General features: G+C 40.9%; 1 protein-coding gene across 2 annotated transcripts in view; it reads left to right on the forward strand.

Annotated features, from left to right (window-relative positions):
• SEMA5A (semaphorin 5A) overlaps positions 1 to 27,528 on the forward strand; it is a 460,360-nt gene that overhangs the window by 348,511 nt on the left and 84,321 nt on the right. For both annotated transcript variants that reach the window (XM_070246052.1, XM_023625852.2), the window contains exons 12-13: positions 1,550 to 1,757; positions 19,665 to 19,782. In XM_070246052.1, the coding sequence (XP_070102153.1) occupies positions 1,550 to 1,757; positions 19,665 to 19,782 (326 nt within the window). The remainder of the gene's footprint in view (positions 1 to 1,549; positions 1,758 to 19,664; positions 19,783 to 27,528) is intronic.

Genomic DNA, 27,528 nt, shown 5'->3' on the forward strand with positions numbered 1-27,528 from the left:
AAAATGTCTGCTGCCTTTCCCCCAGCTGCCCCTTTCTCTCTCCCTCTCTCCCCTTCTCCCTCTCATGCACTCATACTCACTCTTCCTTCAAAGACAGGTATTGGGTTTTTAGTTTTTAATCTCCCCAGCATACATAGTAATTCCATTTATGCTTGAACTTTCTCAAAAGTAACATATTCAACCAGTTAGCTTAAAATGAAATTAAGCAATGTTTTACTAATACTGCATACATTATTATGCAGTCAGTTCATAATCAATAAATGTTCACTGGAGATCTTTCAGATAATGCATTTTTTAATAAATTCAGGATAAGCTATGTCTGCATCTGTATTTTCTCTTTAAATGTAAACAGCCTCAGTCTCTGAGGCCATCCATAGGAATGGAAAACTGACAAATATTTTCTGTCTAATGTCTTCTGAGATTAATGGATTCTGAGATTAATGGAGGCCTTTAAGCCAAAAGTTCCTGATTTTCTTCTGGTTTTAAAATAACTTCTTAGCCTCATTTTCTGTGTTTACAGAATAAGAATTGTAATGTTTTGAAAGTGAGGATCCTGATGGGTTTTATTCCATGAGTGCCTTCAGGGTGGTTTGAAGATCTTGGTGATGGCTCTCAGAGGTGCTTCTGGAAGGCTGGGTTTCATGCCCTGGATTTGCAGGCTGGAGCAGGGGCCTCACCACAGCTTATAAGGGGAAACAGCACGTGTTTCAAGTCTGTGTGCCTGTCACACAGTGTTACCGTGCCATGGTCCTCACTGGCTAAAAGGACCCTTCTCCATGTCCCTCACACCCTCTCTGGGGAGTCTGAGTGGTTCAGGGGATACTCATCCTTGGGCAGTGCTTATAGCCAAGCTTATAAATAAGTGAGCAGAAACAAGCAGTGAGGGAGCAGAAACCTGGAGCAGGGCGGGAACCAGACCAGCAATGGACCAGGCCAGTACAGGGAACAAGGATTAGGGGAGTCGAGACCCAGAAGAGCATCCCAAAGGATAAGCATTAGAGAGAAACAGGAAGCAGATGATCTAGACAGAGGAGGAGAAGACACAGAGAAGGATGTACTTCCTGTGCAGGAAGGAAGAGCATGCATCCTTTGCTGTCCTGTGTATCTGCAGTTCTCCATCGCATGATGGGCTCTGCCCTCCTGGGGCGGCAAGGCAGCTCCTCCGCCTGACACTAGGAATCCAAGATGTTCTCCTGAGGATTCCGCTCTCCTGATCTTCTCCATGGGATGGTGCCAAGCTGGCTACTTTGAGCCGCAGTAAGCTTTCCTGTGCTCTGGGACTCCAGCCTTGCAACTGGACGAGGCAGATGATAGCTGAGTGGTTCTCATTCCTGGCTGCTTGTCAGCTTTGCTGAGAGCTGAAAAAAGTACTGGCTGCTAGCCCCACAACCAGCATGGCTGATGGAATAGGTCTGAGGTGAGACCCAGGCATCAGCATTTTTAAAAGCTCCTCAGATTAGTCTAGGCTGGAGAACCTTGGCTGCTTAACTGGTGAGTGGCTGCAGAGACCCGCTGACCTTGTGTCCTTCCTTCTCTATTACCTTTGCAGATTATGGCACCATTAAGAAAGTACGGGCACCCCTGACCCAGACCTCCAGCAGCTGTCTGCTGGAAGAGATCGAGCTCTTCCCGGAGAGGCGGAGGGAGCCCATCAGGAGCCTGCAGATTGTCCACAGCCAGAGCGTACTCTTTGTGGGCCTGCGGGAGCACGTGGCCAAGGTCCCACTGAAGAGGTGCCAGTTCCACCGCACACGCAGGTAGGGCAGCCCCAGGGTACACTCCGTGCACTGGTGCCCCTTATAGACGCACCACCCAGAGAGGACACAGGAGCCTGGAGGGCATTACATCCCCTCTGGTGGAATGGCATCAGGCCCTTAACATCCTGGTGAGTCCTGCATCCTACGATGCAGAGAGTTTTGATGCAAACTGATTTACTGTGATGAGAATACCTCATCAGTATCCAAGGAGGAGGAGCCACTTGATAACATTTGTAAGCAGCCGTCAGGGTTAAAATAAATTATTCAGTGCATTATAACACTCAGTGATAATGCTGGTATTTGATGTTCCTGCATTCATCTGACACAAGTTTATTTTTATTTGAATATATCTCTATACTTGATATATATATGATCTGATATATTTATATATATCATACAGAAAATAATATCAAGCGTGCGTCCACTCAGTCCAAAGCTAATCCCCCGAGAAGGAGCGCTGTGGCATCCCCTTTCTGGGCAGTCCTCCCAGAAAGCACCAGCTCCCTCAGGATGCTGCCTCTGTCCTGAGGCTCCAGGATCACACAGGTCAGCTGGGAGAAGGGAAAGAGAAGGCAAGTCCCACAGACACAGGGAAACCCAGGTGCCACCACACCATCCCTCACTCCCCTGGCCAAGCTTCTCATCTGCGACAGGTGTCCACTGTTGACCACAGTGGGGTTTGAAGCTTAATTTGGGAAAATATGGGCCCAGCTGCTTGGGAAACTCAAAAGTCCTATATACACCATACGCTTGACCAGCACTTCGCTGTTGGAATACTGCATGAATGCTTGACCCCTGGCAAAAGATTGCCCTTGGGGAAGTCACAATCTCAAACATTATTAGGGATCAGACTGTTATTAATTCCATTTCACAAGTGCATAATTGCAGATTTGGTGTAGAAATGGGATGTTTGGATATATCACTCACAAACCCCATACGCAAGTCACTCATTCTCAAACAAAGAGCCCAGTGGCACTGGCTTTGGGGCCTAGAGGCTGGCAGTCGCATCATAGACCTGCATGTGCTATTTCTCGACCTGGTCACTAAACTTTTTTAGACTCCACTTTCTCACCTAACACATGCGAATTGCTGAAGAATCAAATGGGATAGCGATATAGTGTGAAATTTAAAGCACTCTGCAAAGTGGGTATTCTTATGTAGAAAAAAGCTTTTTATGTATAATAAAAATCATTACATTTCCCTTCTAGATGGTTCTAGATGAATCTATATATAGATGAATCTAGATGAATCTATGTATAGATGAATCTATATCTTTAGAATCTATGGTTCTAGATAATCTATAATATGATGCCTTCTTTGGTATCAGAGTATTGAGGAATAACATTAGGGACCTCCCACCTAGCCACAATGTTATTGAGAGCATTAATAGCACGTAGTGGTGTCTATTAACAACTATCTTTTATATAACACCTTTTTCCCAAAGTTAACCAATAGCTGCTTGAAATTTGTTCTGACTTGTGTTTCCTGCAGGACTAGCCTAGGACAGGAATTATTCTCCCCAGCTGCAGATGGTTCAGTGGGTGACAGAGAGGGTTGGGGGTCTTGCCAACGGGCATGTCATAAGTCAGAATGCAGCTGGAAGGGCACTGGTCTTCCAACTCTAGCCCAGTGAGCTCTGAGTTCTGACAGTGACTTTTTTTTTTTTAAGATTTTATTTTTTTTCCTTTTTCTCCCCAAAGCCCCCCGGCATGTAGTTATATATTCTTAGTTGTGGGTCCTTCTAGTTGTGGCATGTGGGACGCCGCCTCAGCGTGGTTTGATGAACAGTGCCATGTCCGCGCCCAGGATTTGAACCAATGAAACACTGGGCCTCCTGCAGCGGGGGGCGCGAACTTAACCACTCGGCCACAGTGCCAGCCCCCTAACAGTGACTTTTTGAGGAGTGTGACATACGATAAAACACAGGAAGACACAAGCTCATGCTGTGTGTCTATGTGTGTGTGTATTATATGTATAAGTATTTCTGGAAATGGGGGTTTGTGGCCTGCAAAGCATAAGACAATTCATCCTTTTCATGGTGCATTGTCTCGTGTCTAGCTCAGCAGCTTGCAGGTGCACCTTAGCAAAGTAAGTTGTGCATCAGATTGGGGAAGCCAGGCATCAGCGTACCCACACTCATCCCTTATGCAACTGCATTTCAAGCCGAATCATGAGTCCACTGGAGCTGCCACCCCCAGGCAGAGCAGCAGGGTCGGAGTCCACAGTTCTGTCTTTTTCTTTCAAGAGAATAAGGCCGCTTGTCTGTCTTGATCAGTTCCTGGGAGGAGAAGATGTTACAGTTATATCAAGAGCTGAATCTCGCTGCTGTTTACTTGTCCGCTCTCTCAGAGAAAAGCAGCGAGAGGTCATGAGTCTAGTGAAAACTGATGAACTGTGTTCTCCTGTGTGCCCATGCACAGGATGGACTAGCTTGTGTTTGACCCTTAAATATTCCATTTGAGAAAAGAAAATCTAAAGATCTCAACCCAAAAATTTCTCTTGATTTTTTCCAATTTCTTTCTCTGCCATCCTCCTCCTGTAGAAAGACAGGAAAACGTCCCTAGTTAACATTAACTAGAGAAAAGAATCCATTTTTAAAAAAACTAATATCTACATGACCAGATTTTGGGGTTTTTTTGGATAATTATGAGGAAAGATGGTGTGGGTTTTTTTCTTGACAAAAGCAATTCTAATTTTCCAGAAATATGCCTAAAGAAGTACACTTAATAGGAACAGGATAACAATTGAGTAACAATTGGATTCTAATTTCTTTGTTAAATATACTTTTCATAGTAGAATAGAGTAATTTTATGTGTGATTAGAAAATCAATTTTATAAATGAATTTTTAAGTATTTGAGAAGAGAAACTGAGCTTAACTAAATTACTTGTCTCCTTCCAAATCATAGTCACATTTTTTGTTTTTTCAATATCTGTTTTTCAAAGGTGCTGCATAGTTTCATATCTATTAAAATGTTTATAAATGATAACAATTGATACAATTTCACGTTTCTTTTACGTATCTGTGCTAGATCTTATCATCACTTTCCTTAATCGTTACACCCTGAGAGTAAAGTCGCATAGCATCTCCATTTCTCAGATGAGGAATTGGTGGCTCAGATTTTTGGCATCCTGCCCAAGATCACATAGTTCATGCAACATGACTCAGGTTCAGAGCTGAGACTTTGCCCCCAGGGCCCAGGCTTTAGGTTTACTGGGCTGCCCCTGGGACAATGAGGAGTCAGCTCAGGGGTCAGATTTCAGCAGGGGCGAGCTCCTTGATGGCACTCTGCACATGTTCCTGAGAGCCTGAGCTATTAGTCCAGAACTGGGAGAACCCAGCTGTGCCTACCGACAACTAGCCACGGCCTCTTCCTATTCGTTTCTTCTTTATTATAAGAGCCGCCAGGCTGGGATCCAGCAGACCAGAGGAGGTTCTATAGCTCCTTGGTTATTCTAAAATAAGTCTCCATTCTGCATTTATCCTCGAGGTGGTCCTGGAGCCTGAGGGGAGGCTGAAAAAAGTGCGTGCCTGCACCATCCATGCTGGGCATGCATGGTAACATTGAACGAACAGCCTGGTGCCTTTAACATCACATAGTTTTCCTCGGAAACTTATTTTGAAAGAACAATATTTTAAAAATATGTTCTAGTCAAGTTTGACCTCAAAAAATGAGTGAAAATATTTGGTTTTAATTTTAGCATTTTTTTGCACAGCCATTTAATAAATAACATGGGAAATTTTGCTAACAATATATCCAACTCATCAGAATGGATGGTCACCTCTGGGAGAATGGAGTGTGATAGAAGCTTTTACTTCTCTTGTGTATTCTTTTGTGCCCTAGGACATATTTACCAAATATATGTATTAGTTTCATAACGTGAATTAACATTTACTGAATTTTGAGGATGCTGGGGGTCTGGACAGGCCGGGATATGGGTACAGTGTATGACAAGCAGACCCCATCCTGTGGGCCACCTCATATGCACCCGGGATACAGTTAGGGATCTCGATAGCAGCATGAGGTCTTAAAAATAGGAAAAGTTTTCTATAGATGCATAGGATGGAGCAGCCAAGAATAGCCACTGCCTTAATTCTCACCTGATGTTAATACCAATGTAACATCGTAACCTGCCACTTGGAGGAAAACAAACGCGGGCGGAGAACTGTTAAGAGTCCTCATGTCACTGTTTCATGGAGAAAAGAATGATTGCTCAGCTGTAATAGTCATGTAATAGTCATGTAATAGTCAAATCAGGCTCCCACCCCACCCAAGGGAATATTGTAGGCTTCCAGTTGGTCTGGCTGATTGCAGCTCCTCAAGTCTAAAGAAAAGAAAGCTAGGAGGAGTCGTGATGGGAGGGCTTTTGATATAGACTTCAAGCTGCTTTAAGGATTACACATTAATTAGATCAGTGGGTCAGCAAACTTTCTCTGTAAAGAACCAAATAGAAAATATTTTAGATTTCACAGTCTGTATGGTCTCTTTTACAGCTACTCAACTCTGTCCTTGTAGCATGGAAGCAGCCGCAGACCATAATGAGTGGGTGTGGCAGTGTGTCAGCAAGGCTAACAGATTGGTCAGGCAAAGGAGCATGATTCACTTTTAGATTCAGACAGTTTATTACTGTCATAGACAACAAAAGAGCAGAAAAGCAGTCAGCTAGCCATGCCCCTCGTCTCACAGGATGACACCAAAACTAAAGGGGGCCGGATGACAATGCAACATGACAACTAACGCACCATGTTGCTGAGGAGCCAGTTCCCTTGTGCAGCTTAGCAGTTTTATAGCCTGCAGCTGTATCCTAGTGGAGGCGGGAGGGAGTCGGGGCAGAAAGCCTTATCTCTCATCAGAACCTGGGAGGCGATGAGAAGCTATCTCCTGACAGCCTCCATGGAACATAGGGAGGTGGGAGGGAAATGGCCTTGTAGCAGCTTCCCATAATCGTCCCATGTGCCATGATCAGGGAGGATCAAAGGGCCTCATGCCAAAGCTCAGGTCAGCTGTTAAGCCTTGCCGCACGTGGAGACATGGAAAGTCACCAGGGCAGCAGGGCAGAGCGTTCCCCTACAATGTGTCTCAGTAAAACTTTAGGTGGCCACCTGGATTTGGCCCATGGGCTGTCATTTGCTAACTCTTGAATTAGAGTATTATCAGGGCTGGCCTGGTGACACAGTGGTTAAGTTTACATGTTCCGCTTCTCGGCGGCCCAAGGTTCGCCGGTTCGGATCCTGGGTGCAGACGTGGCACCGCTTGGCATGCCATGCTGTGGTAGACATCCCACATATAAAGTAGCGGAAGGTGGGCACAGATGTTAGCTCAGGCCCAATCTTCCTCAGCAAAAAGAGGAGGACTGGCAGTAGTTAGCTCAGGGCTAATCTTCCTCAAAAAAAAAAAAAAAAGACTATTGTGATATATACCTTTTGAATGAATAAATGTACATTGTTATCATATACACTGATTTATAAAATTAGGTGTTAAATTTATTAAATTACATAAATTAACTCTATACCATAATATTTTCTGAATATCATGGTGGTTTCTTTTCTTCAAACAATTATATATTCTTTACTTTTTGACACCCATCACAATTATGAGATAAGATAAACCTATCGGATGTGGAGTTAACATTTTGCGGGTGAGGGATTGGTCTGAATCAGAGAGAGAATGTCTAAAGAATCCTCAGTCATAGAACAGAAACTAGAATTCTGAGTACTACATGCCAGTCCAGGCTTCATTCAGCCTACGGGACCATAAGCCAAAGGCTGGTCGTCATCTGTCTTTCCAGGTTGCATGCAGCCTCCATCATGTTTCCTGGCCCAAGACAGGCTCGGTAAACACTTATCCAATTTACAAACGGACACTCTGCTTCTCTCTTTTCTGCTACTTTACTTCATAACCTAAAAAGAAAATCTGAGTTCTTAGGAAACAGTGAAACTCCCTTTACAGAAATGCGTAGTGATAAAAAAACATAAGCCAAAGGATTAACTGTTGGACCTTAAGTGTTTCTTGTTGTTGGGATTGGTTTTGTGGTTTTTTTTGCTTTATTATTAAAACTAATTGGGGAGAGGAAAAAGGCTGAGAACCGGAGAATCGTAATCTATAGATAAGACAGGAGAGACATGCCTTTTATGTTTTGCTTTATAAAACTCGAGGGAAACATGGAACCATTAAGAAAAGACTTTGGCTCCATTTATGAATGGGTATCTAGTCATTCTGAATCAATTTGGTCCATAATAGTGTCATTTAGCTAAAGAAATGAACACCTCATTGAGAAAATTAGTGAGGATATTAGTGTACTGCAGGACATGTATTGCTTGAAAGAGCAAAGTTGTAAAAGGAGGAGTTCGTAAGTTGGCACATTTATTAATTAAATGTTCTCTAAAGACAGCATCTGCCTGATGGGAGAAACTCACAGTGTATAGAGAGAAATTGCAGTGTCCCCACCATGTTCCCCAGCAGGACAACTTTAGCCATTCAGTTATGAATCACATAAACATTCAGAGGGACATTTTGTCATGAACCCATTTTACGAAGTAATTATTCTCTCTTCAAAATGAATTTAATATTTTCGAAATCTCAACATCTTGAGTTTTTGTTTGCATTGGCTTTGGTTTAGACTCTAAATAGACTGTGGATTTTCCTACTTAATTCATTCATAGTATATTTATTGAACTTCATCTGTGCCAAGCACCAAGCCAGGCCCTGAGTGTTCAATGACAGATGAGGCATCGCTGACCCTGTCTTCGTGGAGCTCAGAGTCTAATGAGAAATTCTGGCATCAATGAAATCTCCCAATGTCTATCATGAATTCAAGCCAAAGGGGCATGGAGTTGCTTTAGACTTTATCCTACAATTGATTTATCATTAAAGTCCAGTCCTGGACTACTCTAAGACCTAATGTCCAAGGCTGACATCTCTGTCCAATTACTACCTAAGTTATATCTGAATCATAACCCGTCTTCCAATCTTAGATTTCCAACAGTAAGAGAATTATTTACCAAGTTATGATATGCTTATTCAAGGATTGTTCACTCAGTGGCTTATTCTGAAGTCATTCTATGATGACCATGAAGACATCTGTGTGATATGAGAGTAATTGAAAAAAGCAGGACAACATTATGTGTATGCCATCATTACAGCTATTTAAAAAATAGGAGGAAAAGACAAAGTACATTCACCAACATGCTAATTACGACTGTGAAGGGCACATTGGAAGAGGAGGTCTGAGGTGGATCTTAGGCTGGAACACAGTGTCTTCCAGCAAAGTCACAAGGTAACACCCCCAGGTCCTGGGCAGGGTGGAAAAGCAGCGGTCAAAATGTGATAGGTAGAACATGAACATGCATGCAGTCGACTAGGACATTAAGAAACATAAAGCTTACTACTGTTTGTTGTGTAATAATTAGGGAGAAAAGTCGGTTTTGTGGGATCTGAAGCTTATGCAGTTTGGGAGGGATTCTCACTAAGGAAAAGAATATCAAATTATAAATACAAAATGACTAGGGCCACTCACAGGGCCTTAACAGGTCTCATGAAGTAAAGAAGTCTGTTTCCTTAACCTAATGGTAAATCCACCTTTGGCAATGATATAAACATATATTTTGATCCAAGTAGACAATAAAAACAAAGAAAATATATGAACATCATCTTGCAGAGACGCCATGGGCTGCCCCTACAATCATAGGCTTATGAGTACCATTTTTTCTTCTCTTCTTTTGCCAAATATTTTGCTGTAATCACATTGTTGTTTCAACGGAGAATGTTTTCAAGAACAGTCAAGTGTGCTAAAACTATTCCATAGGTCAAATCCAGTAGGAGAGGCTCTTAACCGTCCTTAGCTGTGCGGTAGCCAGCCTACGTTTGGGGTTCAGCTTTCTATTCAGTTTCCTCACACAGTGTGTTCCTGTTTCAGTCACTTAGATAAAGTTTGAAAATTGGTATATTTACCAACCTTTTGTACCTCAGCTGAGTTTGAGAAACACAACTAAAGAGCTCACAATGCAAGGTTTCATTATTTAACATCTACTCTACGGGCCTCCTGCTTTTGAGCTCCTGAGTTTAAAGCCATGTAAAGAACTGCATGGGGAAGCTTGGGCTGCAGCACTTTTCTCAGCTTCAGATCCTTGCACCTGAGTTATCCTGAGCTGCAGCACTTCGGCTTTTATACACTGGGTTTCCCCTAAAATTTTATTTGCAGCATAGTCTGATGAATTAATGGTTCTTATGGAAATAACCATTCCCACATGTCTGCAAATCAGGCTTGCGTATGGAAAGATCATGAGCCTTGGATTCAGGTGAATCCTAGATAAGCCTTTGCTTGGTATGTGATTTCGATCAGGTTACTCAATATGTTACTAAGGACAAAAAGACAGAGACTAAGTAATGGGTCTGGCACATAATAAGAATTCGGTACAAGATGGTTCCTTTCCTTTCTCATTTGATTATTCCGGTCAGTTCATGTAGGTCCTACTGAGCCAGCATTGCTAGTGAATGGTCTTTATTCATTCTCTCCACCCTCTGTTGAAGGCTTGACTTTAAATTTCCCTCTGTACCAAATGGAAGTCAAAAGCAACTATAAAAAGAAACACACACATAGGAAAAGAAAAGCAAAAATTCAAACTGCTCTTGTACATGTGCTTTGCCTTCTTTGCCAAGATATACTTCACGTTGCCACTGGACTAAACCGAAGGCAAACTGACCTATCAAGAATTTGTTTTTCCACCTTTAAACAATTTCGCATTGCCTGAGAGGTACAGCGCCCATCAGGCCAGATTCTGCTCCTTACATTAAATTGTTTACCTAGCTCTGGTCTGTCTGAGTAGATGGATTTTCTGGCAGTTTGTGAGACTCTACTGTGACCACATTCTGTGTGTAGGTGAATGATGGCAACCTGGCCCCATCCAGCTGGTAGAAGCATCTGCCAGTGGATATTCAGGAATCCCCTGTCTCAAGTGAACATGTATCTATACACAACGGTCTGAGAGTCAGGCACCAGTGGAGGCTGCACAGGGCCAGGTGTGAGGAAAGCCAAATGCTTACCTTTGCTGCTATTTCCAGGCCCATCCCAGCTGTTGAGGAGAGCACTAGAGGATCCGAGTGTAAGGTAGATGCCACGCTTGCCGTAATTGTTCTGCTGAGATGGCCAGATATTCTTCCTCAGAGTGGGCTATGCTCCAAGGAAAGATTCCTTGGCCTAAGCCTCATTCACTCAGTCTTGGGTAAACTGTTAAGTTGGATGAATTATAAGGAGTTAGAATCATATAAATTTTTTTTCCTCTGGACTTAGTGTCTTCTAAGGTCTTGTGTAAAAATTAAGATGTATTCCTTGACACCTTGTGCGTTCTTCAGATGTAACTGTTGACCCTTCAAACTCTCCTGTGTCTTCTGATTCTGCCCATTAAACCCTTGTTCCCACAAGGGTGTCCCTTGATGAAACATGAGACAAGAAGATATTATGTCTTCATGTTTACCCTTGATGGACCGGGGAGGAGAAGAGACTGTGGGAGAGTAGACTTGGAGGAACCTGTAATTACCACTATCTTACAGAACAGAGAACGTAGAATACTGAAAGTGTAGGCTTTTCCCCAAATGAAGGGACCAGTGATTCTTTTCTTTCCCTCTCAGGCGCATGGATACAGCATTTTCTGGTCATCACTCCCAGCAACTACTTCAACATCCCTGAGATGTGAAGGGCTCGTGTTGGCCATTCTTACTCTCTGTGCCCTCTCTGTCCTGGTTTTGGTCCTTGAGTATAAAACTGGCCATGGCTGAGGCTGCTTTCCTTGGAGAGCTTTATCCTGGGCACAGACTTGGCCTTTCAAGAAAGACTTTATGTTTGTTCTAGGGCAAAGTTCACAATGACTGAGGCCCACCCAGAGGCCAAGATAAACAGCTCAGGACTCTGTGCATGCCAAGTGGATGAAGCGGGTCCGTCTGTATCACGTCAGAAAGCAAATCTGGTCCCAAGCTGATCTCAGTTACTAGATTCCAGAACGCCCTTTTGTTTTGCTTATTTCAAATGCCGTTTACTCTTTTAACTGTTTTTTTTTACTATCAATTTTCCCAAAATGCTTCACTGTAAAATTTATATCAATTTTGTTTAGTTTTAAAACATATTTTTCAGGAAAATTTGAGTGTTATATCTGCTTAATAAGATTTTAACTAAAAAGCATTTGCCTAGAATTACTGGCAGTACATATCAGTTATTTAAATTTAATATTAAAAGCAAATTGAAATGTGAAAAATCCTCATTGTACTTAACAATCCCATTTAATAATAAGCCTGCAGTGAACAGTTTTTAATATCTTTAAAGTTAGTGACTAATTGAAATTCTAGTTCATTAATTTCATCTATAAATTTTAGCATGTAACCTGAATTCTTATTAAATACCTTTAGCAAGTTATGCATAATGAGTATAAACGTGTATTTTTACTAGTAATTATATCTGTGTTTACTTGGCACATGTCGTCATTTTAAAAAATACTGTTACAATTGTGTCGTATCTCAGTTCTTCTTGGGGATTATAAATTAATCTAATAGATTTCACTATCTTACACATCCTATATGCCACAGCCAAATTTCCCTTGTCTAAGCAAAACCCAGACATTTTATGCACATCAGAACATTTCTCTGGAGCCTTAAGGAAACCTCCACCCAGCCAAGCTACCCACCTCTTGGATCATGCAGTGCACACATGGCTCTGGGACATCCTTCCTCAGGCTATGATGATAAGGGATGTGCTTCTCACTCAGCTAAACCCGAACTTCATTCAAAGGCCAGCCTGCACATCATCTCTTCCTGGCCCACCACTCTCTCCTCTGACTCCTGTAGCACCAATTGTCTGCGCTTCTCACTTAATAGTTATCCCATGCTATGTTGTTGTCAAACAACTTTCATGAATGTGTTCTTCCTCCCTCTCTAGTTCATTTCTGCTCCTTTGTGTCTTCAACACATAGCATTGTGCCTTGCACATGCAAGTAGTCAAAAAATTCATTGTGCGGGGGCTGGCCCCATGGCCAAGTAGTTAAGTTTTTAAGCACTCTCCACTTCAGTGGCCCAGGGTTTCACTGGTTCGGATCCTGGGCACAGACATGGCACCACTCATCAAGCCATGATGAGGCAGCATCTCACATGCCACAACTAGAAGGACCCACACCTAAAATATGCAAATATGTAATGGAGGGCTTTGGGGAGAAACAAAAAAGTTGGCAACAGATGTTAGCTCAGGTGCCAATCTTTGAAAAACAAATCATTGTTAATTGATCCAAATGTGTAGTTGAATACTTTGCACCACTAAATAGAATGCATTGTGGTGTCTGACATTGCCTGATTAAATAAAGAACCCATGGTATTCAAAGATTTAGGATTTTGGGTATAGAATGTTTTCAAATACCTCAGAAGTCGATAGCATATAATAACATGTAATTATGGTTAGAGATTGATTAGACTAGCTATAAACATCCCATCTCAAAAAAACTTTGTTTTTCTTATTTAGTACATGATATAATTTAATTCTTAAGACAGCCCTTTTAGGTAAGTATTATCATGCCAGTTTTGCAGAAAAGGAAACTGAAGAAAATATAGGTTCCAGTTGGATTTACCAATTGAAGGATTAGTTTATGTCTTAGAATGCGTTCTTGGAAGGTTATTGTCTAATTAGAATTTTTTCAGTCATATTTCTTGTAAGGTTTTTTTAATTTTTTTCTTGAGGAAGATTAGCCCTGAGCTAACTACTGCCAATCCTCCTCTTTTTGCTGAGGAAGACTGGCCCTGAGCTAACATCCATGCCCATCTTCCTCTGCTTTATATGTGGGATGCCCACTACAGCATGGCTTTTGCCAAGCGGTGCCATGTCCGCACCCAGGATCCAAACCGGTGAACCCCCGGCTGCCGAGAAGCAGAACGTGCGAACTTAACCACTGCACCAGCAGGCCAGTCCCTCTTGTAAGATATTTTTTAGTACAACTCTTAAAGTAAAAGTGGATTCTGACATATATGGCAACATGGTGGTTAAGAATAAGATGCCCCAGGTTGTCTTAGGAATTAAGGCAAGGATCGTTCATGAACGAGTAAATCGATCCTTCCCACTACCATCAAATGGGAATAGAATTAAGTACTGACATTTGACAGTATTTGGGAAGCTCTTTAAAGTGTGCAGCGCTTCCAAGGAGACCTTAATTCTTTAACAGGGCTCCAGGGCTCTGCTGTTTACGACTCAAGTCAGCCAAAACCTAGCCTCCTTTTATTCAGTTCTTCAAACCCTCCTATTTCCCTCCCACGTGAGCACCTTCCTCAGGCTGAACATGCTGCCAAAATGTTCTGGTTTTGCTGATACTCATCAAATGGATCACTTCTATTTAGCTCATTAGTCCTAGTTTAAATGCCGCTCCCCACCTATTACCTGACCCCAGACCCACCCAACTAAATGGGGTTCTCCCTTTTGGTCTTTCCTTTGCAACTGATTGTTGACATTTATCTGTGTAATCGATTAATGTTTATTTCCTTTACTAAAAGGTAAATTGTTTGGGTGCAGTGTCTGTATCTGTTTTGTTTGCCACCATATATACCCCCACCACTTTCAAAGTCTAGTTCATGGCAGGTGCTCTTAAGTATGTGCTGAATGAATAAATGATTGAAGCACTTTTAACATCCCATGTTTAATGAATACATTGCGTTAATATGGCAAAAATTCTTAATATCAAAAATAAACTGATATAAAGACAATTAGTGTGGCAGAAACACACCAGATAACATCATTGATACTTAGATAATCTAATATACAAGAGGATCATGTTCAGTAATTAGCTCCAATTTTTCAGAAGTACAGTGAAGAGATTCTAATGAATATGTCTATTTTGCTTGTTATTCAAATTAGTAAATAGCATAACTGCAAACTTTAAAATGTAAATGAAGAATTCAGATAAATATTAATACCCATTTAGCTCTAAAATATACTTAATAAATGTGTTTTCAAATAACCTTTCAGATTCTGGCCAGCGTGTTTTCTGAATTCAGATATGTTGAAATACCAGGATAACATATCAAATGAGAATAATCTAAGGTTATTAACAAAATAAGGAGAAGTTTTTATTACAAAGATTTACTATACAAAGAAAAAGAGTTTCAAAGTGGACTAAAGAAAAGCCGCTTTCGTGATGGCTGCATTCATAGGAAGTCCGTGGTTCTCCACACAGTCTCTTTAAAAGACCCACCTTCCAGAAATAAAAAGTTATGAAGACTGATTTTTCTTAAAGTCTAATTTAGAATAAAGGTAGCGCTCATCAGATTTTGCCCATGGTTTAAAATATTTTAAGCGAGGAAAACTTATTTATATATCAATGGTATTTTTTAGTGAATGGGCATTTGTGTTTGTAGGGAAGTTTTAGTATTTTAAGGGATAAGTGGAATGTCAAGGACATGCAGAACCGTCAGCATTATCGGAAGAAAGTAATGTTTTTGCAAGCAGATTTCATTTAAAACAGTGTAGAGTAGTTCACGTTACCCTGCATTTCAGTTCTCCAGGCAGCTTTGCAAGAGGGAGCCTGGAGCAGAGTTAGGCAGTGGGAGAAGTTTTCCCCTTTTTGGAATCTGATTTTGTCTAATGTTGCTTTAATAAGAAATGTGAAAAGGAGTGCGGGCCTTGTGACTAATTCTCCAAGTGTAGTTCTGCCCTGTTTGCCCACCGATGTGAAAGAGGGACCATGCACAGAGAATTCCGATGTGTGATGGACTCTGTGGCATTCCACCAGCAAGGAGTGACTCTGCTTCACTTTGGCTCATTTAGGGGTTTGGTCACATCTCACTGTTGCAGCCAGATGAGGGCACGGCAGGAAGCAGGGTTCTCAATCTCCACCCTTTGCCCAGGTCTGTCTTACAGGTCTCAGTTGAAGGCAACTCATTATGGATATTTTCCTACAGAACGGTGTCTGCACAGGCAGCCTTACTCAGGGAGAATTTACTGACCCTGAGCCTAGATACACTATGTGAGATGTCTTATTTCATAGATACAAAAATGTACCCTTTGCAAGGTTTTACTTACTCATTGGTTTATTCTCATCTTTCCTATCTCCTGTAAAAAAAAAAAAAGAGAGAGATATTATTAAATCAGTTGTGTGACTTAAAAATGATGAGTTCTTAGGGCCAGCTGCGTGGCACAGTGGTTAAGTTCCCATGTGTCCCTTCGGTGGCCCGGGGTTCGCCGGTTCAGATCCTGGATGTGCACCTCTGCACCGCTTGGCATGCCATGCTGTGACAGGTGTCCCACGTATAAAGTAGAGGAAGATGGGCACGGATGTTAGCTCAGGGCCAATCTTCCTCAGCAAAAAGAGGAGGATTGGCGGCAGATGTTAGCTCAGAGCTAATCTTCCTCAAAAAAATAAAGAAATAAATAATAAAATAAAATAAAACAAAAAAATGATGAGTTCCTAAAATTGAGAAATTTTGGATATGTCTATATAGTATAAATAAAGATTAAATTCTACCCAGTGGAACTGATCATTGAAATGAGTTTTTATTTTAAAAAGTCAATTATTAGAAGTTATATTCCCAAACCTCAAGAACTAGAGATTTTGAAAAGCTAGTGCTCACGCTCTCTGTTGTAAACTTGTGTTTGAGAAAGATGTTATCTGAATTCAATAGAAAAAGGAAAAAGAAACCATACACAGCTTCCTTGTTCTTAATTCTAAGCCATGGATCTTTTTGTGTTGGTGTGAAGTTTGAGAAATTTAGATTAAAAGTGTATGTTTTTTGTTCTTTTGTTTTTAATTTTTAGTACGGGAGGAAAGGAGACTTGATAAAATACATTTCAGATGGATCAAAGATAGTGAGGCAAGTGAAATAATACCGTAGGAGAATCAAAAGTAATTGTGGGTAAATGTTTTTATGATTTTTAGGTATGGAAGCTCTTTCTAAGTATGGCACAAAATCCAATCCTATGAAGGAAAGATTCATTAAATTCACTGCAGGAAACTTTGAAACATTTATATCTCAAGAAAAAAAAAATTTGGTGACAAATGAGAAAAGTATTTGAAATACTATTAACAGAGGATTAATTTTTTAATAGAGAAATTTTTGCTTCCAATGACCAGATAAAAATAGTGAAACCAATGACCCAATCAAAAAAGCAAAACAAAATGAAACCAGGAATTGTTTATAAATAGGAAGTTTACAGAAATGGAAATACAGATAATCAGTAAGTGCTCACACACACTAAATGGAGCAAGTCTTAATCTCACGACTAAATAAATAAAAAAGGTAGCTAGAAAATTGTTTTTCCTCTCTCAGACAGGGCTAAGTTAAAAAAAAATAGGCAATATGCAGCATGAAAGAGGGAGAAGAGATAAAGGCATCCCCCATATTGTTGGTTGGTACAAAATTATTAATATCCATAACTTTTAACCCACCAGTTCCACTTGTAAGAGTTTAGCATGTAGAAAATATGAACACGCATGTGCATTACAGCCTTGCTTTTAAAGGATTTAAATAAGTGTTAAGGCATCAAGGTAACAGAATACACCACAGGCATTAAAAGGAATAAAGTAGATCTGTATATACTGGCAAGGAAAGTCTCATGATATATTTTTATGTGTAACAATTAAAACATGAGGCTGTGTGTACAATCCCCTTTGCATGTGTTACATGCATTGTTGTACATATAAACCACAGCAACCAAATATACATTTATGTATAGATATATCCACTCATGCACACTTATTTGAATAGGGAAAGTATCTCCAAAATGTATAAACGTGTGAACAGTTGCCTATTTCTAAGGAAAGGAGACTTTTACTTTTTCTTTATAAGTAGTTTGTTTGATTTTTCTTGCATGAAAGTAAAATGTATGTGTTAAAGTAATTAAGAAGGAGGCCATTAGACTGGCGAGGCTGTAATGCCTTGGTGGCCTTGGTGAGCAAACCAAAACCCAAGCCAGAGTCAATGCACTCGCATCTGAGAAAATGAAATTTTAAGAACAGCGATCACAAACAGCCAACTAGGCTTTTCCTAATAAGGCAACCATCTACGCTGTAGCCAGTCAAATCATTTCCTTGCTTTGCTTCCCTGTCTTCTCCATAAAATCCTCCCTGTTAGCTCCTCCTGCAGGTGCAGCACCCCTAACCATCTTGGGTTTGGCACTGCCCAATTTGAATCAATGTATGCTCAAAGAAACTCTTGGAAATTTTAATGTGCCTCAGTTTACCTTTTAAAATGTGCACGGCCACTTATCAAAAGGTTCTATTAAGATTATCTCGACAGGTAATTGTTTCCAACCCCTTCCCACCCAACCTAGTCCTGCTGTGAGAAGCTCCGATTTTAACCGTTTCTGATTGAACTTCTTTGGGTGGCTAATAAATAATAATTGAATAGTAACGTAATAAATAATAGTTTTATACCTGTATTGCTTGAGGTATTGTCTTTAGAGAAATCTTCCCCAGCTGTGGGACTTCGACCTTGCCTTTCTCTGCTTTGGTTTCTTCATTTTGAAGTGGAATAAATGTAATAGCCACTGAGACCCTATATTTGTAAGGTCCTATGAGGTTTAAATGAGCTAATAGAGGTCAAGTTCTTAGAACAGCACTTTATAAGTGGTTAGCATATTCGATGTGTTAATTAGGATTATTTTCTGTCCTTAATATTGACGACATATTATTACTTATACTGCCTCCCTGGCCCCGTGTTTGATAGCTACGCTGTGGTTTCTAGTCCTACTCTCGGTTCACTGGTAGCTCTACGACAGTCTCCCTTGCTGTAAGTGCACCCTACTTCTGAGAAGACCCTGGCACTTCCATGGGGTATTCTCCTGCCTTCCTCACATCGTTTCACACATCTGACCTCTTGACCTCTTCCCCCTTCACAGAGAGAGTCCCCAGGTGTTCAGTGCCCTGCTTGCCTGTGGGGTCACCTTCTGTATGATTTTGACCCTGTCATTGTCATCTCTGTCTGCTTCCCTCCACCCCCATCCGCCACCTTTTGTATTTATAGCATAGCAGACAAAATCTTCATCTAATCATGCCCCTGATTGTGTGTGAACTCTTTCATTTAGACAAAACTAATGTAAAATATGTACCATCTACAATACTTCTGATATAATTTGCTGAATCTTGTAGTCAGAGCTGTATTAAACTGTTATTAAAATGATATTTTTAATCATTTTTAAACTACGGTACTCAAAAGGAAGACTTCTCTATTTTATTAAATTTGGAGTAACCATGTTGAAGGGTTTGGGGTGTATTTGCCTCTCCTTGGACCAATTTCTTAAATTTTCTTTGCCTCAGTTTTCTCATTAACAAAGTAAAAACAACAATACCTCACTCATTATAGTTGTTTTAACTGTCTAAATGATATAATAATTTGATGTATCACAGTAGGTGTTCAACAAATGGCATCTGTTACCATGGTGATGATGATGATAATAGTGATGACAGTGATGATGGTGGTAGTGGTGATGATGATGACAAATAAAGGGAAGATGTTAATACCTCCCTATAGAAGTTGTTTGTGTCTAAATGATATAATAAATTTATATATCACACTACGTGTTCAACAAATAATGCCTGTTATTAGGAGGATGACAATGATGATGATGGTAGTGGTGATAACTAGTATTTTTCAGCATTGCAAAATTCTGACTTTAGCTTTGCTCATGACACCAGAAGGCTCATGTTTCCCAGATAGTCTTTTAGTCATCTGCCCTGCATCTTAGAAAATAAATAGATATTTCAGCCAAAATTAATTGTTTAATTTTAATTGGCTATTTGCTGGCATATGCAGATAGCCCTGTTCTTTAGTGTGCAGACTAAAACTTTGTTTCTCGTATAGTGCCTATGTGAACTCATTGGCGCCAGGTTTGCCTTAGCTTGCATCTGTTGTGGTGAAACTGCCTCTCTGTTAACCCTTATGTATTTTCAGCACCTGCATTGGGGCCCAGGACCCTTACTGTGGCTGGGATGTGGTGATGAAGAAATGCACAAGTCTTGAGGAGAGCCTGAGCATGACGCAGTGGGAGCAGAGCGTCTCCGCCTGTCCTGTAAGTGTCCACCTTCCCTGACCTCTGAAAACATGTCCATGGGAACCCAGCTCTCCTACCATCCTACCCTTCACTTCAGTAGTGACCACATATTTTCTTGTTTCAACCTTTCCTGCAAACTCTGTCTTTACTCTCTTAACTCATTCAGCTCTTAGCTTGCACAAGAGCCACAGAGGATGCTGTCCTAAGCTTTCTGCCTATTTTGATGAGAAATATCTTAAGAGGAGACACTGCTGGTTTGAAGATGGGGTGTAATCTCTGTTTTATTCTTGGATTTTTATCTCCAGAGTTTGGTGTGGACTCTTCTGCCCTTTGTAGCATTAATAAAATAGTAACCTCCATACCCATCAATTTCCCTTGGGAGCTGTAATTTCAGAAGCTGAAATAAGTAGAGTTTTTACAAGAATAAACCATTGAATCCCGTGTGGGACAGTCTGGAAGATGCTGGTTGGGGTCATGGGAGGGTCTGGGAAAAACAGCCTAATGTACATTCTCACAATGCGTCCTGCAGGAGGAGGAGAAACCCGCCTGCACTGAGACCGGACTCTGAATCCAGGCAGATGCCGCAACTTCCATTGTCAATTTATTTGTTTGGGTCCTCACTTGTAAGAATCAGCTTGTTTGGTTTTTTTCCTTTGTCTTTAGAACCCTTAATCAAGTAATCTCAAATTCTTTTTTCTGTTCTCAGAGAATATGAGCAACAGCTATTAACTTCCACATTTTTGAAAATGTCTTAAGTCACTCTGCTGTCATATAACTGCTGATCTCTGTGGCTGTCAGTTCTGGCATACCTCTCAAGACAGAGGGGAGAAGAGAAGTGGCACAGCCCACTATTTGAAATCTGTGCTGTCTCTCCCATACAGCACGACTGCCTGAGGCATCTGAACAGTCCATCTGTTTCCCATCAAGGATGATGCTCTTTCCATTTTCTACATCACATGTTCATGAAGCCTGACCTTCAATTTGTGGGGGAAAATCAGGCAGAGTGACATGAGGAAGGCTAGAGCTATTAAAACAACTGTCATTGCCCAAGGTTGACGCGAGACCTAGGCCTTTCACAGCACAGGTGGATGTACCCCCACATCCAGGCACTGGACGTAGATTTGCAGTGGAGTTAGTGCTTTGGGTTATTTATCTTCAGATCTCTGATTTTAGAAGCAAACTTTTCTGCAGTGTCTCTTGAAATTGGTTAGAAAAATGCCAGTGTGTGTAGTAAGTCCCTTCTCATTTTTGAACAATTCTCTAAAAGCACAAAGGTGTTCACCTTAAATTCTTTGCAGCTAGAGAAAACATAAAGTGCAATATCTGAGAAGTAGCCCTAAAGTATGGATGTGTATTTTAGAAGAATCAGTGCTTCTTCTTGTAGATGTTTGGCCTTGCATTTTTCATGGTAAAAAGGGCAAAAGACTATAATAGCAGTTCTTAAGTGATAAGGACTCTGGTCTAGGACTCAAGGTTATTTTAGTGGCTATCTGAGATGTGCTTAATTATATAATGGGAAATGTACACTCACCCACTTGGTTTATAACAAATATGTGTCTTGTTTATTTCTACAATCAAAAATTGGAGATGATACAATATTTAAGAAGTGACCAGAAGGTTGTCACTATAGTTGTTTCCTGTTACTGAGGAGACAGCTTCTGTTATAAACTCAAAGGAAGGTCAAAGGGAGATGTGGACCTGCCCTGGTGTCAGAGCTGCCCTCTCCATCTCTGCTTTAAAAATGTGGCGGAGATGTGATCTCTGATTCACTGTTCATAAAACACACATAACAAGATCTTTTTGCTGGTACAAGGTGACTTTTGTTATAGAAAACCAGCCCTATCATCTCACTCAATGTAATTTGTCATTTGTCAGGATACACTTTTGATAAAAATATGCAAAGCATCCAACAACAGACGATAAATTGTCACTTTGAACAAAACACAGTGAAGAAAATCATGTATTTTTCTGATTTATGTTGGCTACTGTATAGAAAATGGGAAATCCCGTATTACCCGACTTCTATTTTAATTATAAAAATCTAAAATTTTTTAGATTAAAACTAAAATTTAATTATAAAAATTCTAAAAATCTCTTAGAAAGAAATGAGTTAGACGAAAATCATTAGCATCAACATAGAGAAGTCTTAATTTAGGTATTTTAAAAACTCATTAAAAATATAATTTGCTCCTATTTTTTTATTTTTGACTGAAATGGAAAAAAGGATTCATTTTATTGGCGAAATCTACCATATTCCACTTCTGATATGCCATTGGTTGTGAAGTATACTACTATTTCATATGTTGCTTGGCAAAAAAAAATGCTGCCATGGACTGCAACATGCCAACTGATTTTAGAGATGTTAAAAAGTACATACATAAATCTTGTAACCAGTTAAATACTTTTCTTTCTTTATCCAGATATCTTTATCCAAAGAAATGAAGCTTTATAAGCTGAGGGATTTTTTAATAAGACCGAAGTATCCTATATCCAGTGTAAAAGCCCAAGTTGAATAATGAAAGAAGAGTTCCTCTTACATTGAGCTCAATACGTTAGAGCAATGTTGACTATGATGAGTTAACATCAGACCCTCTTGTGGGAACCTCCCAAGGAGATCTTCACAAACTCGGACCAAAGACAGCACAACTGAGTTTCCCAAAGTTAGTGTTCCAGTCAAACCCCAAGCAGAGACTGTGCTATGGGGCTTAGATCCTCTGCTTTCCAGAGAGTTCAAGTTGGTGATGGGACCCCCTAGAAACCTTCCCAGGACTTAGTGACCGAAAGACCTATTTTCCACTAAAAGATCCCTTTTTAAAAATGTTCATAGATTTCTGTTGCCCAGGAAACCGAGAAATAGCTGACTGACAGGTTGATTAACATTCTTTTTGCTTATATAATTGTAATTGGAAACATTGTTCTCAGTTTAAGATATTTGAAGTGCTTGAGTAAGATCTAAGTTGACATATCTAGAGTGATTCAAGTAATACACGTGTCGTTCATTACTTGTAATGTTACTTCATAAAGATAGCATAGTCATAATAAACTACCTGAGCTTTATTTATGCATCAGTACCATCTACATCCTTTGTAGGTACATGATTCCCAGCATACCTTGTCATATAATGAGTCCCTGTTCCAAAATTCATTGTGCCATAACTAGCAAGATACGTAGACTAAATAAGCACCTAAGCGTCTCACAATAATAGGATTCTTCCCTAGCTTCTGTGTAGTCAGCATCTGTAGAGTGAAAGTGGACTTTAGCAACTATTGGGCCCAAAGCCCTCCATTTGGATGGCAGCACCATAGACCAGAGTCTAAAGGGTTTACACAAAGTTCTAAAACTACGTTGGGAAAGAGATCAGGACTTAAATCCAGTACTTCTGACATTATCCCCAATCTACATGACAATGCCATTCTCAGCAGTCAACATCTCCCCAAAGCAGTGACTGACAGGTGGACCCAGTGGTAGGTAACCTGGTAGTCACACTGCATATTATGCTTATATAGCCTGCAAGGTATTACTTCTGAATTTTGTAATGAAATCTACTATGAAAGAAGGAAAAGGGAACTACAGTTGTCTGTCTAGACCATGTGCTTAGTGCCGTGTCAGGCAACTTGCAATGGATTATCTCATGTAATTTTCATGATGACCTCCAGGAATGGACATTATTGCTTCCATTTTATAAATGAAAGAACTGGAACTCAGAGGCGATAAAGATTGCCTCTGTTTATCCACCCCATCAGAGGCCACACAGCGCTCCAGCTTAGTTCTCCTCAAATGTGCTATCTTTCTTTCATGTAATTCATTTATAGAGATAGACTTAGGGATGATATTAAGTTGATGTCATAACATGAGACCAGCCTTTCCAAGGAGCATATCCAATATCCTGTTTTGTTACAACCTCTGACAGAGGTGCATGAAACTTTGAAAGCAAATAAAGGAAGATCTTTTAACTTCTGAAAAAACATCCAAATAGGAAATATAAGACTTCAATTTAGTCATAAGAGAATGATGGTTGGAGGACAGTAAGAACCTAAAGATGTATTCCAGGGACCTCTGTCCTCATCAAATGCATCTGCGTCCTTGGTCAGTTGGGAATTAATGAATGAATCAAACGTGGGATTATGGATTATGGTTGTTAACAAAACTGGATCTTCCTTAGCTCGCTCTTGGAAGTCCACTATTTCCTAGGTAAAGGTGTTTCCTGGGTGAAGGGAACTTTGCTATTACACAATTGGTGGTAAAAGTATATGAAGTTGATTTCCATGAGACTCTCACCAAAGAAGGATCTCAAAACCGCATCACGGAACGAAGCGGCTGAGATCATAGGCTCTGGATTTAGCTTGTTTAGACTGATTCTTGGGTCTTTTACAACCAGTGTGACTTTGAGCAAATTGAACCACATCTGAGCCTCAGTTTTCCTATCAGTCAAATGAGAAGTAGATACTAGGGATGTTCTCAAGATTCAAAGAGTTAATACATGTAAATGACTCAGGGCAGTGCCTGGCATCCGCTAAACAACCTATACATGGTTTAGGTTTCACTGTGGCTCAATATTTAATATTTAATAATATTAGAGCATATGCCCCAGACAGAAAGTCATTTGGCAGAAACTCAGAAGTTTGTACAACTGCATAGAATTTATTCTAATAGCTTCATTTCTGATGCCTAAGGAAAGCTGAGAAAACATAAAAATACTTACTCATATGGGAAAGTAAAGCAGCAGAACGTACCCTATTATTCATGGATCTATTTCCTAGGCAGGTTCTCAAACTAATATACTCAGGGTCAAAACGAGCATGTGGTTAAATGCAATGCAGAGAGCCCTCATCCAGCTGTCCCCGTGCTTTTCTGAATGGTGCAAGTTCTTGTTGCTCCGAAATTTAATAGAACCACTGCAGTGGCCCTGGGTTGAAAATACTCTCCCTCAAAGTCTGCAGCTACCCCACCACTGGCTAAAAAATAACCATTTTATATTTTCTGTCTCATTCCTCTCCATTATTTCATTAACTGTCACTTATTTCAAATTCTCTCTCTTTTCCTCTGTCACTGTTATCAACTCATCTTTGCCCAGCCATACATTTGGAAAGAGAACATTTAGAACATTTACAGCATCTCTTTGCCTAAGACCCTGGTATCTTATGCCAGTGCCAGAAGATTTTTTAAAAAAGGATGTCTAGCGCAGTGGTTCTTAACTGCAGGAAATTTTGTCCCCAGAGACATTTAGCAATGTTTGGAGAAATTTTGGCTGTCGCAACCACGGATGGTGGGGTACTGGCATCCAGACAGTTGGGGCGGGGATGTCACTAAACAACCTACAATGCACGGGGCAATCCCCACAGCAAAGAATTATCCATCCCAAATGTTGGTAGTGCTGAGGATGAGAAACCGTGGTGTCGTGGAAAGGAAAAGGCAGACCAGCATTTCCAGTTACATCTTCCACCTTGCTAGTTGTGCAATCTTTAGCAATTTTATAAAAATATCCTTAAATCTTGGTTTGCTTTTTCTGTAAAAATAGTGTATAAAGATCATATCCAATAAGACAACGTTTACCTAAAAGAAATTGAATTCCCTGTGAGGAGGGCCTTAGAAAAGACTATTTTCATTCTACAATGATGGGGAGGCTGCAGTTTGGGAAGGCACTGGGTGAGCAGGTCCCTTCTTTCTCGAGCCTTCTCCTCTTGCTCACAGGAGCATCAAGCATCACATCCTCACTTAATAGTATCCAAAGCAGGAATGACAAAAAGGAGCAGAGAAAGAGTGTTCTCCTCTTATCTAGAGGAAGTAGTTTCTGGAAGTCTCTTGCAGTCTCTTCTTGAGTCTCATTGACCAGCACCAGGTCATATGTCCATTCTTAGATTCTGAACTGGCCCATGACTGGCTTAGACAAGTCGGGATTAGCCCCCTGGCCTGGGGCCTGTCCTGTTTAAGGCCATGGCTAGTGGTGCCAACTCAACCTGCCACGGATAGCTACTCTCCCCTGGAGAATGGTGAGGAATAATGCCCATGATGAATGGAAAACTCCTTTCACTCAAAGGATTTCCTTCATAAAAAGTGTCTACCCTGCCTGGGTTCTTGCCTTTGGCTCTTGGGGCTGTAGAAACTGAAATTCTCAAGTTCCCTCTAGGAAAGGAGATTTATTTTAAGTGAGCATGTGAGTTGGAACCAGACCCCGAAAGTAGTCAGAAGTCAGAGCAGCGATTCCGGCCCTTTCTCTCCGTGTCTGTCTGTCTGCCTGTTTTTCTCTCTTGCACTTGGTGTGTCTACCTGTACCTTCCCTGTATTCATTTCTTTTCTGTCACCTTACTGATAAATTTAGTTTGTACAAAGCCTACCTCAGCTGTGAGTTTGACCTGTGGCCTTGTAGTTCCATTTCCACAAGTCACTGACTTATTCTTTCAGTTTGCCAATTTCTAAGTATGTTTCCATCATGAAATCTTCTCTTTCAACATTCTGAATGATTTCTGTTTCCATCTTCATTCACTTGTCACCGTTATATTGTATTTCCTCCTAGCCTCACAAATCTTTGATTTTTCCTCCTGATTTCATATAGCTGAAGAGATCTTAACAATCTCTGTTCCCATTTCCTTTGTGTTTTAGATGAAGAAATGGAGCCCAAGGGGGCTTTGAGAGAATCTTCTTTGCCCCTAATCCTCTAATCCATCCCCAAATAATCTGTCCTTTCAAAAGTTTCCAGTCAATATTGGGGGGGGGGTGCGTTTATAAACCTTCAAAAATCACAACAGCATCCTCCACCTACATTGCCCCTCACACTTTCACGAGAAAGAGGCAAACGGAAGGGACCAGATGTCTCAGAGAGCCTCTTGTAGACAGCGAAATAGCTTGCTGTGCTGGTCAGTCCCTGTTCCCCCTCCCCATGCATTCTCCACCCCAAGGGCCTGACCTTCCCCATTTCTAGATTGTTCTTTCTTCTCCTGGGCTTTCTTGTTATCTTGGGTTTAGCCAATAGGAGCCATGGCAGGAGGAGAGAGGTTGGGGTATCTCTTCCTTGCCCTTCTCCAGCTCAGGCTGCAGCTCTGGCAGAGGCTCCATGCAGCTGTGGCAGCAGCTCCTGTCAGGCCGCTCCCACCAGGCTCTGTCTGGCCCTCACTCAGCCCTTGTAACCTGACCTCCCCTGTCCCTGACAGGCCTAGCATCCTCACAGCTCCCTGGGTTCTTGGCCCTGGGCAGCTTTAGCATCCCTAGATGGTCCCTTTCGCCCAGCCTGCACTTCTGCCCAGAGTGCCTTCATTGTATTCTCTTCAGAATCCCATGGACTGTGGTTCTGTTTCCTGCCAGGTTCATAAATGCAATTACTTAAGACTCAGATTTTCATCTCTGGGACCTCACCTATATCATGAAGCCTTGTTGTTTTATGCTTTGTAACTTGTGGGGCTCCCTTTTCCTGACATTCCAGTAACATTCTGGAGGATTCTGGCTTCTTCTGGACTGGCTTAGAGTCTAGTTCACAGAAAAGCAGGGCTGCAGAGGAGAATGTTTTATGTAAAATTGTAGGGTCAACAAAATGTGTTAAACTACGTGGATGTTGGTATTCCCAGTAAATATACTATTTTTGTTGGTTGGTCACATTGTTTAGCTTTAAGAATTCCCTTACTTTTAAGCTCTTTAGGTTTTTGCACCATTTTCAATGGCCTGTGACATGCAGGAGTGTGTGTGTGTTTGGGGTGTTAGAAGGGACAACCACCTGCCCATACATCATACACAGGGCAGCCCCGTGGCACCATCCAATCCTGTGCTCAGAAA

Source organism: Equus caballus, chromosome 21 (genome assembly GCF_041296265.1).
Source record: "Equus caballus isolate H_3958 breed thoroughbred chromosome 21, TB-T2T, whole genome shotgun sequence".
NCBI classification, from domain to species: domain Eukaryota; kingdom Metazoa; phylum Chordata; class Mammalia; order Perissodactyla; family Equidae; genus Equus; species Equus caballus.